Source organism: Cyprinus carpio, chromosome B6 (genome assembly GCF_018340385.1).
Source record: "Cyprinus carpio isolate SPL01 chromosome B6, ASM1834038v1, whole genome shotgun sequence".
NCBI classification, from domain to species: domain Eukaryota; kingdom Metazoa; phylum Chordata; class Actinopteri; order Cypriniformes; family Cyprinidae; genus Cyprinus; species Cyprinus carpio.
In genome coordinates this window covers 8,943,519-8,959,854 of record NC_056602.1, presented here as the reverse complement: position 1 = coordinate 8,959,854, position 16,336 = coordinate 8,943,519, and the positions used below count along the sequence as shown (strand labels likewise).

Here is a 16,336-nt window from a genome sequence, read left to right as displayed (position 1 = left end):
CACCTGTTTTCAAACGGGAGCGGCAGTTAATACACAGAGCCGTAGTTCACTGACAAGCTACGCAATATTCTGTTCATAATTGAGATTAATCGCATTCGATTATAAAACGGAACCAGCTTAACTTATCAGTGAACTACGGCTCTGTGTATGAACTCCCGGTGCATTTGAAAACAGGTGACGGATATTTACCTCTAATCACAGAACCAGCTTTACTGATGAGACACGCATGACAAATGCATGCGATTAATTGTGCAGCCCTACTTTACACTACTGTTGAAAAGTTTACGATAAGCGTGATTTTTTTTTTTTTTTTTATAATACTTTTATTCGGTAAGGATGCATTAATGCTGTTCTTTTGAGCTGTCTGTTCATCAAAGAATCCTGAAAAAAGGTGGATTTGAGAAGCACAACTGTTTTATTGATAATAAAGAATATTGATAATACGAAATGTTTCTTGAGCATGTTTCTAAATCAACATATTAGAATGATTTCTGAACATTTGACACTAAAGACCTGAATTAATGGCTGCTAAAATTCTGCTTTGCTATAACAGGAATAAATGACACATTTCAATAAATTACAATAGAAAACAGTAAATTAGAATTGTAATAATATTTTAAAATTTTATTGTATTTTGGATCAAATAAATGCAGCCCTGGTGAGCCCACGTGAATTCTGTGAATGGCAGGTAATATTAAACTGCAGATTTCTATTAAACAGCCAAGTAGATACATATTTTTATATCAAGAAACATTACAGTCGCATTTTTTTAAAATATACCTTAAATAAATTGAGTACTTCTGGCCAACGCTGAGATTTATTAAACAATTTTTAAAATGTCTGATGGCTTTTACTGCATACATCACCTGCTATGTGTTCACAATGGGATTAAAATAATAATAATAATAATAATAATAATAATAATAATAATAATAATAATAATAATAATACATTTAAAAGTTGTTCTTATATTTTCTATTAACCATGTCAATCTGGTCACACAACCTAAAAATAGTAATAATAATTAAAAAAAAAATCTTTTGGATTTTTAGATTTTTAATTTTTATTTTATGTTAATTTTAGTAATTTCTCCCAAAACCATTAAACAAAATTACTACCATATTTAATTATGTTTGATGGCAATTTGTTTATTTTTTTTCTACACCATCAGCTGTCATCACCATAGGATTTTCTGTGATAACAGTAAGTCTGAAACCTGCATTAACAGGTCTTTCATGTATGGAAGCGAACCCTAGATTTGTCAATATTTTTAATAAATAGCCATATTTGACATGACAGTAATCTTTATTTTCAGTTTGAGTGTTGCTATTATGATCGATAGGAAGGAAAACATTTAGAAAATGTAAGAAGCAGCAGACAGAAAAACATATCTGAATACCTCTGAACATGTTAAAATATATATATATATTTCCACTTTTTGGTTTTTTTGTCCCAGTACTCAAGATTCAGTGCATGGTAAATGGTTTTGTTTTATTAGCTCTGTATGTTGGGTGTATGTGCCAGGCATCGATGTGAGCATTTTAACATCTTCTGTCATCATCTCTCAGGTTTTTTTTTCAAGCATGAAGTCGGCAAACAAAAGAGATTAATTGCAAAACATTTGGGACTTGATGACTTTATGACCCCTTGTCTCCTCAGGTGAGAAAAGAAAAAAAAATGAATCAAAGAGCAGCCACCTACATACACTTTAAACAAGCAGGATTCCAGAAACAAAAGCAGTAAACAGTGTGCTGACAGGTCTGTCCCAGTCAATACAGGTTTGCTGGAATGCACTTAAGAATTGTTATGATTGTTATGATGACTTATGGGGTGTGTGTGTGTGTGTGTGTGTGTGTGTGTGTATTAGCATCATCATAGTACAGACTTCTTTTCTTTGTCAATGAAGCTGAGAGAAGATGCAGTCAGACTGACGGACGACAACAGAAGGAAACAAGTCGGGGGACACATACCAGCACATAACAAATCTGCAATCTTTTTGTAGAGATATGTTCTATAAAATATAAAATATAAACAACTTTGTCATCTGATTCTCACACCATCTGTGTCATGTCTGAACTTGATTCACTGTACGTCATTTATTGATCTTTTCATGATATGATAAGCAACATTAAGTTGGATTACTTTGCTTGAGTCATGGGTGTGTGATTTGTTGGGCATGATCAATGCAAGTCAGTGGACTCTGGAATGTCTCCTGTCTCGTGTTCCATAGTAGACAGAAAACATACAGTTTTGGAAAGATAAGCAAATTATGTAAATGATGACAGAATTTTCATTTTTGGTTGAACTATCCATTTAGGCCTCATCCACACAGAGATGTGTTTAGCTGTATATGCATACATTTTGTATTGCATAGGCGTTTCATCCACACGGATCCAGCGTTTTGGGAGAGTGAAACCGATGTTTTTTAAAAACCGGGTCCCAGGCTACATCCACATGAAGCCAGAGCTTCCCTTATCCGATCTTTTTTTTTTCTCGTCTCAAGAAATATTTTTGTCCACACGAAACCACAAAACTGACACAAAACAATGTAGTATACATGCCAGACTAGTATGTGGCGCTGTAATTCTGCCACAAAGATAGACTAAAAACGGAGAAGAAGACTTGGACTATGCAAACAAACACTCCATACAAAAAACAAAAAAACAAACAAAAATAAATTAATAAACCTTTTTAAATTTAATTAAAAAAAAAGACAATCGTTCAGTGTTTGTTCATGTTTTTGTTGCTGTTATGTGACGTAGCAGTGTCTGACTAGGGGCAAGACGTGGGCTAATGACATCATAGTTTCAGAAAATATACGGATTCGCTGTCCACACGAAAACTCAAGGGTGGCGTTTTCAGATTTATCCACTCTGGGGCCCCGTCCACAAGGAGACGCGTTTCGCTGTAAATGCATAAATTTTGTATCGTATAGGCTTTTCGTCCACACGGATCTGGCGTTTTGGGAGAGTGAAACCGATATTTTTTGAAACCGGGTCCCAGAGTGGATAATTCTGAAAACGCCGCCCTTGCGTTTTCGCGTGGACATCGAATCCGTATATTTTCTGAAACGATGATGTCATCAGCCCACGTCTCGCCCCTAGTCAGACACCGCTATGTCACGAAACAGCAACAAAAACATGAACAAACACTGAACGATTTTCTTTTTATTAACTAACATTAACACAGATTAATAAATGTATTGTTCCATGTTCGTTTGTATACCGCGTGCAAGGTTTATGCGCATAGTCATAGTCTTCTTCATTTTTAGTCTAGCTCTGTGGCAGAATTACAGCACCACATACTGGTCTGGCATGTATACTACATCGTTTTGTGTCGGTTTTGTGTGGACAGATATTTCTTGAGACGAGGAAAAAAAAGATTGGATAGGGAAAGCTCTGGCTTCATGTGGACGTAGCCTTAGTGTTTTCCAAAACTGCATACTGCATTTTATGAAGAACCCACTAATTGACTGTTTATAAAAGACGTTATGTTATATGTGCTGAAATTTAGATAAAGAATTTTCATGCTATAGATATTTAAATGATTCAAGTTTATTTTCATAGTGTTTTAGCTATTGTTTTATATATATATATATATATATATATATATATATATATATATATATATATATATATATATATATATATATATATATATATATATATTGTATTTAGACATGATACTGCTTTTTGCATACTATACATAGGGGTGAGGGCTGGATGCATCGATGGTTGTTAACCAGTTCTTTTCTTTACTCTCTGGACTTAATTCATGAAACTTTCATAAATATATGAGTAAATTGCGACTAAAATGGTCTTTCTTCAAAACTCACTTTTGCAAACCTTAGATCTGATGGTTAAATGGGTATGCTAACGAATTCCAATCACTTGTAAATAGGGTGCATGTGAACTAACAATTAGCATAATCCACGCCCATGAATTACAACAACTTACATTTAAATTAATTATATTTCAAGTTTTGTTCCACTATATTGCATAAATGCACAAGAAATTAATTGGCCATATGCCTAAAAAAACTAAAAGTTAAAGTGTTAAAGTGTTTATGAAGCTTCTTAGGATCGCTGGAGCTTCTGGAAAGAGAATGCTTTTCGAGGAAGTAAGGATTAAATATATTGTCTTTCATATTTATTTTGATACAGTGCAAGTGCAAAGCAGTGCTTGTTTTTGGTTCTGCGTGCTTGTAAACCTGTAAACACAATGACTTGCTGATATCCCTTCCAATAGAATGGGCCTTTGTTTGAGGGACACAAACCGAACCCTAAACACAGGAATCACAAAACAATAAGCATCCTCCAACTGTAACCTCCTCCTCCCTCCTTGCCGTGCCACCTTTCCATTTAGACAGCTGGATTCGGGGGGCTGAGGAGAAGGAGGAGGAGGGGGAAGCCTCCATCTTTCAACCCTCTCCTCCGTTTACTATGCCACTATCCTTCCTTCTTCTCTTTCTTCGCTTAAGCCCTCTCTTCCTCGTGCGGCTCAGTCGAGGGCAGACCGCAACAGGAAATCGCCAAAAAACAAGGCGCAAAAACCTCTAAGTAAACTTCCGGGTTCTATTTCTCCCTCTTCCTGATGGGAAGTCTTTTCTGAATCAGTGGGAAAACAGTTTTCAGACCTTCACTCAGCATCTCAATGCTCAGATTCCTCTGAAGCTTTGCCCGCAAAACTATTGTGTTCCACTGACGAAAGGGGAAGTTGGGGGTTGCTCATGTGAACATGATTTTGCTTTTGATTCACACACGCTTCTCTGTCAAACTGGGTCGTTTAGGAGAAAAAGCTGCTGAGATGATTTATTCCTCACAGAAGAGGTGTGAAGAGGTCAAACGACCGCATGACTTCGTCTTTCATTCTCTTGACGTGTGTGTATGCTCTCAGCCTTTATCTTTGCCTCCAAGGGAAGTTCTTATTATAAGCGTGAATTACATTTGTGTGAGTTACAAGTTGAAGGTTCTCTGACATCACGCTAATTAGACACAGTGAAGACACCAATGGGGAACACTAAAGCCACGAGGTTAATGACCATCATGTGAATGCTCACCAAGAGAAGCTTTTGTTATGTTTAGATTTGGTCCTGTGAACTTTGAGCCCTGTGATGAGCTAATATGTTTTCCGTTGCACTTTATGGTTTGTCTTTGCTGCTTCTTGTTTCAAACATGCAAATAGATAAGTACTTGTTTGAGCTGTTCTGTGGTTCTTTAACTTCACGACTGTTATGGTCCAGGAGTTGGTGGGTTTTTTTTCGGGCTTGAAACTTGATAAATATCAAAAGGTCTTCCAACTTTTTTAATATTTTCCCCTTTTTTTTCATCATTTTATTTTGCTGGTTTTCAAAATCCCCTTATTTATGGGTTTTTATTGTTTCACCTTTTGAAACTTTCAATCTTAAAATAAATCTAATAATATATATTATTTAATACTAAAAAAAATCTATTGAACTATTGCATGTTTAAAATGATGATATGAAGAATAAGTGAAATAAGCATAAACCATTTCAATATTTATATTAAAATATTATATTTATATAGTGTGAAAATTATATAAAAAATAATAATTAAATTATGCACACTCATTTCTGTGTTATTTTTTCCACCCTACAGCACCCTATTGTGGCCCTAATAAGTTGTTTTTAATAAAATTAGCATGCTTGTTTACCAAGGAGAAAACTTGAAAATGAGATATGTGATGTGTGAAGAAAAATAATGAGAAACATCCCCTTTGAACAAAATATTTTTATAGTGTGTTAATTCCATGTAATTCGAAAATATTATATAATTGTGTATATATAGGAAACATACAATTCTAGCTACAAAATTAACCTTAGCAAGAAAAAGTAGTCTGCTATTTTTTTCCAAAAATTTTACAAACGTCATTTTCACCACAGAATGCTGTTTAACACAATGCAAAATTAAAGGTGAAAAAAACGTTATTGCATTTACATTACTTTCAGAGAGAGAGAGAAAAAACAGTTCCTCTGAAAAGTGTTGATAAAATAAGCTAGTGAGAGTGACATTTTTATTTTCTAAAAGTCCACAGGGCCAAAATAGTGCATTGTTGAAGAAACACAGTGGAACAAATGTTTCTGATTTCTTGGTCATGCTCGTCACACAACACCTGAGAAAACATGTGTTGTGGCCCTAAATTATGTGAGATAAGCATGTGCGCTACTTTATAGCAGATGATCTCATACTGCCAAGTCAGAGTTTTATTGCCATTTCTCTCTTATGTAGTAGGACTGACAATAAATTATCCTTAACCTGACAACACAGACCCAATGCATGTGAACTATCCCTTACAATCAATTCAATAGAATCAACAGAAAGGAGGAAATTTTATGTTGTGAGCAAATTTAGATGCATGTATGCCCAAACGAGGAAGTGTGTGTATTGTGTTAGAAGGACTGCAGGTGGAGAAAGAATGTAAGTGAGTCCACTTTTGTACCAACAGGTGCCCAAGCACCTGCCAGTCTGTAAGTACAGTGTGTGTGTGAGTGCATGTGTTTGTATGTGTGTTCGCGTGTGTGCTAAGTGAATACTGACCTGCTCACTTTGATACAAGCTCTTCTTTCTGCTAATCTCTTCACAAAATCCTCTTCAGATCCTCTTTAGAAACATATCATATTTCCGAGAGGAATGAAGGGTGAGAATTAAGATTGAAATTAATTACAAAGTCACTCCTAATGAATAAATCAGAGGAGCTGTAGTGTAAATAAACAGGATAAATGGAAGTCACCATTATTGGTTCAGAATATCACATATAATTAAACTTGAACATTCGTAAACACACATGCACATCCGTATATACCACATTTAATCCCATCATTCATCTACAGCCTTTAAAAAGGGCAGCTGCCCTCCATCAAAACGCACATCCCCCAAGATCATATTTCCAATAGCCCCGGGTGAGAGTGGAGGGGCTCGTGTTCGGTGAGGAATAAAGGTTCAGTGCGTGAAGACAAAATAGTGTTCGGTTCTGGCATAAATAAGATGCTTTCAAAGAACCAAGCCAACTTTCGGTGTTTTCATCTTTGACAAAAACAAGTTAATCAAAGCTAATCAGCATTCCAGTGCCAAGAAACGGAAATTTGCTGTCTGATCTCACGCCAACACAAATGAGAAGGGTGTGACTGCTTTTTTGGAAGATAACACCAGTCCTTTTACTGAAACAGTCAATATGTGGATGGTTTGCCATGTTTTATACTAGTCAGCCAGCTTTTGTTTAGTCAGCCAGCTTTTGTTTTAGCCAGCTAATGTTTTATTATTATTATATGACTGGCTCACCTCTATAGTATAAATGGAAAATCATTCATCACCAAACAAACTGCTTCCTGGCAACCATACGTACATGTTACAACCAACCGTCTCCATCAGTGCATTTGTCACATGCTAATATAAATCAAACTGTGTACACATGCACGCTACACCTAAAAAAAAGTAGGAGTACTTCTAAGTATTGTTATACATAAAATAAATATAAAATAAATTATTATGCTCATTTTATACTCATGTTAAATATGCTAAATATTTAAGTTATATACATTTATAAACGTAATATCCATTTAAATTAATCAATTATGTTAATATTTTTAATTAGTTTCTATTTTTACAATTTTTTAATCTAGTTAAAATTTAATTTTTTTTTTTTCATCATCATCAGTATTTATATATATGCCCACTCATTTATTTATTAATTTTTATTTCAGTTTTAGTTTCAGTTATTTTAGTACATACAGTTAAACTAATAAAAATACAAAATGTTTATTTTATTTCAAGTAATGAAACTGTGTTTTTATTGATTTAGTTAACTGAAACAACTCTGTTTGTATATAAAATGACCAGTTTATTATCACAAAGTATTTCATTATAGTATCATCATACTATGTGCAGGTTAAAGATGCATTTCTATTGACTCTGTCAAATATCAGCTGTTATCTGTAAAACCTGCTGAAATGTAGTGTTGTTCTAGAGTGAAAAATGTGAAATGGTTTGTAGTCGACCCCAGAAGTATTTTCACAGTGGGAGCTGGTGTCCCTGTGGGTTTTCAGCAGGAAACTGCCTTCCAAACAGCCACTTCCCTTACAATAACACACATTTATCCGTTTATTGCACAATGGGCTTTTGGGTGGTGAGATAGTGTTGTGATATACGTGTATAGTGTTATGATTATGTGTATAGTATCATGGATGTACATGATGACAGTGTGTGGGAATCAGAGTATGTTCAAGTTATTTCGGAGCTCCGGCACGTAATAACTGTCTGACATGTGTTAAACTGCTTACTGATACAGTAGCATTTGTTTGGTCATTGTTCAAGCCCCCTGGAACTGCGATTCATTTGTAAATGATCTTGGTTTTACTGACCTCTGTGGCTCCAGTCCTTTTGGGTAAACATGCTGAGGTTTTGGGGGTCACTGGGGTCGTGAAGTGTCTCTTTGCCCCACTATGGTCAATCTAGCAGGAACTGTGAGTGGCCGCTAATAATCCCAGACATGATCTCCTTCCTGCACTATGGATGTCAATAGGTTTACCCTCTAACCCTCACCCTGCTCGTAAGTGAAAAAACACATGCAGAGCTGTGAAACGAAGCCCACAGTGAGGTTTGTGGACACTTTTACTCAGAGTTACATGAATTGTTTCGCCTTAAATATAGACATAATTTACTCACCCTTATGTCGTTCCAAAACTGTGAGTTTCTTTCTTCTGCAGAACACGAAAGAAAATTATTTGAAGAATGTACTAGCTGCTGTTTTATTGGTGAATTAAATAAATCAGGTCAGATTGGCAAACAGATCACTCAGAATGATTTCTGTGAACAGATTAATTGTAAGAATGAAACAGAAAAATGTGATCCTGGACCACAAAACCAGTCATTGTCACGGAATTGTGAGAGTATGTGCACAATGAAAAAAGGCAATTCAGACAACCCTTTAATAGAAAGATGAACAGGTATTCCAACATAAACTCCAAACATCAACGTAAGCAACATTCATAACTGGCCGGGACTGAACAGAAATGGGGAAAATTGATACAAAGCAAGAAAGGGGCTAATGACATAATAAAACAAACACAGGTGAACACAATGAGGAACACAAAAGTCCATATCTGTGACAGTCATAAGTAGCACAGGTATAGCAATTAGCAACAATACATTATATGGGTCAAAATTATTTTTTTCTTTTATGCCAAAAATCATTAGGATGTAAAATAAAGATCATCTTCCATGAACATATTTTGTAAATTTCCTACCGTAAATATATCAAAAGTTAATTTTTGATTTGTAATATGCATTGCTATGGACTTAATTTGAACAATTATAAGGGCAATTTTCTCTTTTTTTTTTTTTTTTTGCACCCTTAGATTCCAGATTTTCAGATAGTTAAAATATTGTTCTATCCTAACAAACCATACTTGGTTTAGCTAACAAAGCGTATTTATTCAGCTTTCAGATGATGTATCTCAATTTCCAAAAATTGACCATTTATGACTGGTTTAGTGGTCCAGGGTCACAAATGATTTGTTCACAAATTGGACATTTCTACTTTCTAAAGAATGAGCCGAGGAGAGCTGAATATCAGAGAATAACAAGTTAAATTGGCTTGTTCCTCACATGCAGTTATCATATGGCTTCAGAAGATTTGGTATATATAGGACATGGTTCATTTGGACTATTTATGATACTTACCAAAAAATGAAAATGGTCATCATTTACTTACCCTCATGTTCCAGTTTCTTTTTTATTTTTGTAGACCACAAGAAGACTTTTTGAAGAATGTATAGTTGGAGCTGTGCCAGAGCTGTGTTGATGTCAGCAAATATCAGCAAATATCAACTAATATTAGTCTAGATTTGATTTATACACGGAGAGATTACTGGATAAGAAGGCAAATAGATATACACTCTCTTTCTATATCTGTCTTTCTCTATAGAGTGAGATATATTCAGATTGAAAGAGTGAACTAGGCAGATTAACAGCGAAATAAATGACCAGCTCTTTAGGAATATTCACTGACCACTCTCCTTTCTTACAGTCCCCAGGGGAACAGAGGCCTGATGGGGCACTTAACACTCTCAGACATGCAAATCTTTCACACTCTACATTAGAGCCCATTACCCTGACTCAATGGGCCGTCCAGTCACCGGTGTTAGTTTGTATTGTCCTTACGCATAGATTTCACTTCTCAATGGGTCAACTCTAACACATTTCCACCTCTTAACACGGTGGCCTGGTTAGCAGCTTTTGCAAAGCAGGGGTCACAGGCTCTTGTTTCCTATAGCTCTACACTGCTGTGCACTGCTGTAATACTTTCTCCTTCTGTAAAGACCTCCTATGGTTTTATTGTGGTTCACCAATGCTGCATTTATTTGATCAAAGTACAGTTATGTTGTACAATCATATTACAATAAAATAAAAATTAAATTTGAATGTCTTAAAATATTTATTTATTTCTGTGATAGCAAAGCTGAATTTTCAGCAACCATTGCTGTTTTCAACATAGCCATTTTTAATAACTGAGCAACAAATCAGCATATTAGATGATTTCTGATAGATCAAGTGACTCTGAAGACTGGAGTAATGGCTGCTGACAATTCAGCTTTGCCATAAATTACATTTTAAATAAGATTAGATAATTTACATTTTATTACCCATATACATACTTTTAACAACATTTAACACACACTTTAACTCTATCTATCTATCTATCTATCTATCTATCTATCTATCTATCTATCTATCTATCTATCTATCTATATACACACACACACACACACACACACACACACACACACACACACACATATATATATACAGTACAGACCAAAAGTTTGGAAACATTACTATTTTTAATGTTTTTGAAAGAAGTCTCTTCTGCTCATCAAGCCTGCATTTATTTGATCAAAAATACAGAAAAAACAGTAATATTGTGAAATATTATTACAACTTAAAATAATAGTTTTCTATTTGAATATACTTTAAAAAAAAAAAATTATTCCTGTGATGCAAAGCTGAATTTTCAGCATCATTACTCCAGCCTTCAGTGTCACATGTAACATCCAGTCTATCACATGATCATTTAGAAATCATTCTAATATTCTGATTTATTATGAGTGTTGGAAACAGTTCTGCTGTCTAATATATTTGATGAATAAAAGATTAAAAAGAATTGCATTTATTCAAAATAAAAAAAAAAAATTCTAATAATACATATTCTAATAATATATTTTCTTTACTATAACTTTTTATCAATTTAACACATCCTTGCTGAATAAAAGTATTGATTTTATTTTTAAAAAAAATTACTGACCCCAAATTACTGACCAGTAGTTTATATTGTTATTACAAAATATTTATATTTTAAAAACATAGCTTCTTTTTTTTTTTTTTTTTTTTACTTTTTATTCATCAAAGTATCCTAAAAAAGTATCACATGTTCTGAAAAAATATTAAGCAGCAGAACTGTTTCCAACTTTGATAATGAATCATCATATTAGAATGATCATGTGATAATGATCCTAAAAATTTAGCTTTGCATCACAGAAATAAATGATAATTTAAAGTATAATAAATGTAAAAACAATTATTTTAAATTGTAATAATATATCACAATATTACATTTTTTTTCTGTATTTTTGATCAAATAAATGCAGGCTTGATGAGCAGAAGAAACTTCTTTCAAAAACATTATAAATAGTAATTAAACCAAGAAAAAGCTAAAAGATGACTAAACATTTTTAATTATATACATACATACATTTCTTTATATATATATATATATATATTATACATACATATATTATATATATATATATATATATATATATATATATATATATATATATATACATATATATATATATATATATATATATATAAAATGCCCCATAATCACTTGGATGTATAGTTTTTTTTCTATAGAAGGACACCTGTGTGAATTTCAGGAAAACTTACTTCATACATCCACTAAAAAACAGCTTCTCAGCTTTTACAAAATTTAAGTTGCTTCTGAGTAAAGCTCTGGCATAATTTGCTTGCAGTTTCTATATGGATTTCTACATTATTTTAGGGTTATCACAAGGTTTTACTTAAGTGTTCAAATACATTTGGAGCTATTTTACAGCATGCTGAGTGCTAAAGAGTTTCACAGAAAGTGAAATCAAGAACTACTACACGTGTTTTTATCTACTGAACTATGCTTGTCTAGCAACTGTGATTGCGACCATGTTCTCCTTAACCTGAATAGTGGGTTTTTACTTAAACTCCCGTGTGGCAGCATACTGAACAAGTTTCATATTATTTTACACCATGCAAAATAAGGTTTTGTGACTCATACAGGCTATGTGTACGACTGCCAATCATTGTCAGAGACATGGCAACATAGTTTTGTTATGACAACACCTAAATAAAAAAATCCCTTTGAGGGTAAAAGCGCATTTATGGGGGGCAAATAACAGAAAACACCAAATGAAGAAGATGTGAATAAAATTTTGAATCCTAACCAAAACAAGATGGCAATGCAAGACTGCACTATTTTGCATATAAGAAAGTTCACGTGTGTGTTTATTCATGGTTGAATGGATTATGCAGCATGTTGGGGATCCCGCCAAGGGGTGTTCTGTGTGTTTGGTCAGGGCTGAGAGAGTTCACATCTCAGGGAATCCCCGTCATCAATGTGTACGCATCAGAGAGGGGAAATCATAGACTGAGAATATTGTAATTGTTCTACTTTTCCACTCAACATGCTTGAATAGCTTTTAATAAGACTACTTTGAAGAAGTTTGTGTTAAGTAACAGTGCTCACCACAACATCACAGGTCTCTGTGCAGAGTGAAAGTATAAACTATGGGCATTGCAGGGAAACTCCATCATCATGCTCTATAAAAATAATGCTTTGCAGAAGTGGTCAAAAAACACACACACAATATTTTTGATTAGCTACTCAAAAAATTTATTACAAAGACTTCAAATTGCCAAAGCAGCTTTTTAAAACTTGAACGGACCCCAATTCAGTCCCTTTATCATGTAATAAATAAATGCAATGGTCTACATAAGTGTAGAAAGGAACCAGATAAAACAATCTATATACATGATATGTACATCTTGCACACTATATCAACACATTTGTATGTTCACAATACCTCTTTTCACCACGAAGAGAGATTTTATAGTAATACTGGAAGCAATGCAGTATGTGATGCCATACTGACAGATATTTACATTCTAGCAACTTTTCAATCAGGCTCAGCCTATATTCTTCCTATACAAAGCACATACAGCTGGTACTTTCATGCCCTCAATATAATATTTGGGAGCATATTCTGTCCAAAATTAGCGCGCTTGTGTTAACTAGAGTGAAAGCTAGAAGACTCGGATTCTGTGGATACGGATGACATGCCTCCTCTCTTCTTCTGCAGAATTTTCAGACTGGACCCCCGGCTGGGAGATAGAGCGCTGCGGGCGGACTTCTTGAACTTCACCCCCAGAAACGCGTAAAGGATGGGGTTGAGGCAGCAGTGAAAGTACGCAAGAGCCTCCGTCACGAAGATCCACTTTTGCAGACCCTGCTCGAGCTCGCAGCTGTGAGGAATCACCTCCAGCATCATCAGCGTGTCCAGCAGGATCCCTCCGCAATACGGCAACCAGCAGACGAAGAAGCACACGATCAGAACCACGGTGGTCTTGAGCGCCTTGCGCTTCTGCGTGCCCTTGGAACCGCGCGACAGCTTGGAGATGATGATGCAGTAGCAGATGAGAATCACGAGCCCGGGTAGCACGAAGCCCACCAGGATGTGCTGGAAGCGGAAAGCGACCACCCAGTTTGTGAAAGTCTCCTGTGGGTAAATGCGCTCGCAGAAGGTGCGGATAGAGCTGCTCTCCGCTTTGGCGAACACCAGGTCGGGAACGGTGAGGAGCGCGGCGGGGAGCCACACGCCCACGTAAATGATGCGATTGGCCAGAAGTTTCCTCGGACCTTGGCTGTTCGTGGCGCGCACCACGGCGAGGTAGCGGTCCAGGCTGATGAAGGCGAGGATGAGGACGCTGCTGTATAAATTCACCGTGTAAATCATATGCACGGCCACGCACATGAACCCTCCGAAGTACCAGTCTTTGGCCGCGTCCACGGCCCAGAACGGCAGGGTGAGCACAAACAGAAGGTCCGCCACTGAAAGGTGCAGGCGGTACTTGTCCGTCATGTTTCTGGATTTTTTCTGGCAGCCCATTACCAGAACAACCAGTCCGTTCCCGATGAGACCCAAAACAAAGATGATTCCGTACACGGTTGGAAGAAAGATCCTCTGGAAGTCGTGACTGACATCCACATCACACGGAACCTCAAAGTTGGCTCCAATGTCCCCCGAGCCGAACTCAGAGCTGTTATCAGTTGATAAATCATCTTCAAAGACGATGTGCTGCAAAAAAAAAGTGAACAGGCAACGTTTAAATACATTTTTAATTATTTAAATGCAATCAAAAACTTCACTTCATAAAAACTTTTTTTTTAAATGAATAACTGTTGTCTTACTTCGTAATATGCCATCTTTAGAACACTCCTCCAGTGGTCTCAGTCTCCAGTAAGCCTGCAGTGACTTTCTACAGTGCTCTGTGGAGCTCAGACGATTTTAAATACCCCACGCGCGCGCGGAAGCTCCGCCCCTCACAGCAAGAGCTCTACAGTGGAGTCTGCGCTCGCGCTCTGATCTCTGCATCTGCTTCGTCCGCAAACACTCTTTTCCTGTTTTCGTGTTCAAAGTCTGGTGTGTGTGATTGAAGAAAACGACGTCCTGTATATCTGCAGAAACTTCGCACAAAACCGGTTTACTTTGCCTATCCCCCCAAAAAATACGTAAAAAAACCCGTTGTTATGTGCACTGTGCTCGACTGAGGCTCGTGACTGCACTTGTATAGCTCACTGTTGCTCTCTTGTTGGTTTGATTGCTTCTGTTGTTCTCATCCCTTGTAAGTCGTTTTGATAAACACGTCTGCCAAATGATTAAATGTAAATTCCCGTTCACAAATAGTGATAAACAAAGTGTGTTTATAGCTTGTATGTGCTGGACCACAAAACCATTCATAAGGGTACATTTTTTGAAACTGAGATTTATACATGATCTGAAAGCTGAATAAATAAGCTTTCCATTAATGTATGGTTTGTAAGGAAAGGACAGTATTGCTTGGCTGAGATACACTATTTGAAATCTGGAATCTGAGGGTGCAAAAAACTAGCCTAAATATTGAGAAAATCGCCTTTAAAGTTGTCCAAATGAAGTTCTTAGTAGCCTAATGCAAATTACTAATCAAATATTACGTTTTGATATATTTACGGTAGGAAATTACAAAATATCTTCATGGAATATGATCTTTACTTAATATCCTAATGATTTTTAGCATAAAAGAACAATCAATAATTTTGACCCACACATTTGTTGGCTGTTGCTGCAATTACACCCATTGCTACTTATGACTGGTTTTGTGGTCCAGGGCCACGTAAGTGTTTGGTATGCGTCATGCATGTTAACAGTTGAATTGTGATAGAGGCGTTAAATTCCCAACGAAGTGGTTCGCTCACTTACAACTTTCAAAACACCTTTAAATGTTATTCAGCCACAAGCTGTAGCTCAGATCAGAAGACTGCACACACACACACACACACACACACACACACACACACGTGAAAGTGTTTTCATACTTTGAGGTTGGTCTGTGAAAAGTAGTATACACAAATACCACTGCATGAAAAGGTGCGTTTCCGGACTGTTCACGTCAGCGCACAAACCCGTAAATGGAAGGTTTCCGTCTTTGTGCAGACATTTCCGACTTCTGGACACTGACAGAAACGGAGTGTTTTGTGTGCGGCAGTTTTCCAGTCCGTTCACTAACGCGATAAACTCCAAGACATAATATTTACTCAGTCACCGGTAAATCCACGTACATCCCTGTGCATGAGAAGTAAAGTCTCCGCAAAATCTAGGGTACAAGCAGTTACATCTCGGTAAACGGACACTCATGTCTCAGTAAACGTCTATAAATTACTGTACACTCAATGTTTTAAATGCTACGGGCCTTCTATACAAAAATGCGTCATATGCGCTCATAAAAACTGTCAACAAAGCCACAAACACAGCAAGGCATCAACAAAACTCAATTTTTATTTTTCAGCAAACATTTAACAGGACTGCAAATATTATTAAACAAACTCAGCAGGACTGCAACATCATTTAAATTGAAAAGATTTTAAATATTTTGCAAACACAGACACTTCAAGTAAATTATTAAACTGATTAAAATATATATATATATTGAAAAGAAACAAAAAATGTATACTAA

At 35.9% G+C, this 16,336-nt stretch overlaps 1 protein-coding gene across 1 annotated transcript; it reads right to left on the bottom strand.

Moving 5' to 3' along the window:
- Positions 1-12,935: 12,935 nt before the first annotated feature.
- Positions 12,936-14,684, bottom strand: cxcr4a (chemokine (C-X-C motif) receptor 4a). Its single transcript, XM_042725575.1, has 2 exons — positions 14,535-14,684; positions 12,936-14,421 (listed from the first exon to the last, which is right to left on the bottom strand). Exons 1-2 carry the CDS (start codon positions 14,547-14,549, stop codon positions 13,354-13,356), a joined length of 1,083 nt encoding a protein of 360 aa, XP_042581509.1. The 5' UTR covers positions 14,550-14,684; the 3' UTR covers positions 12,936-13,353.
- Between the last annotated feature and the right edge of the window lie 1,652 nt (positions 14,685-16,336).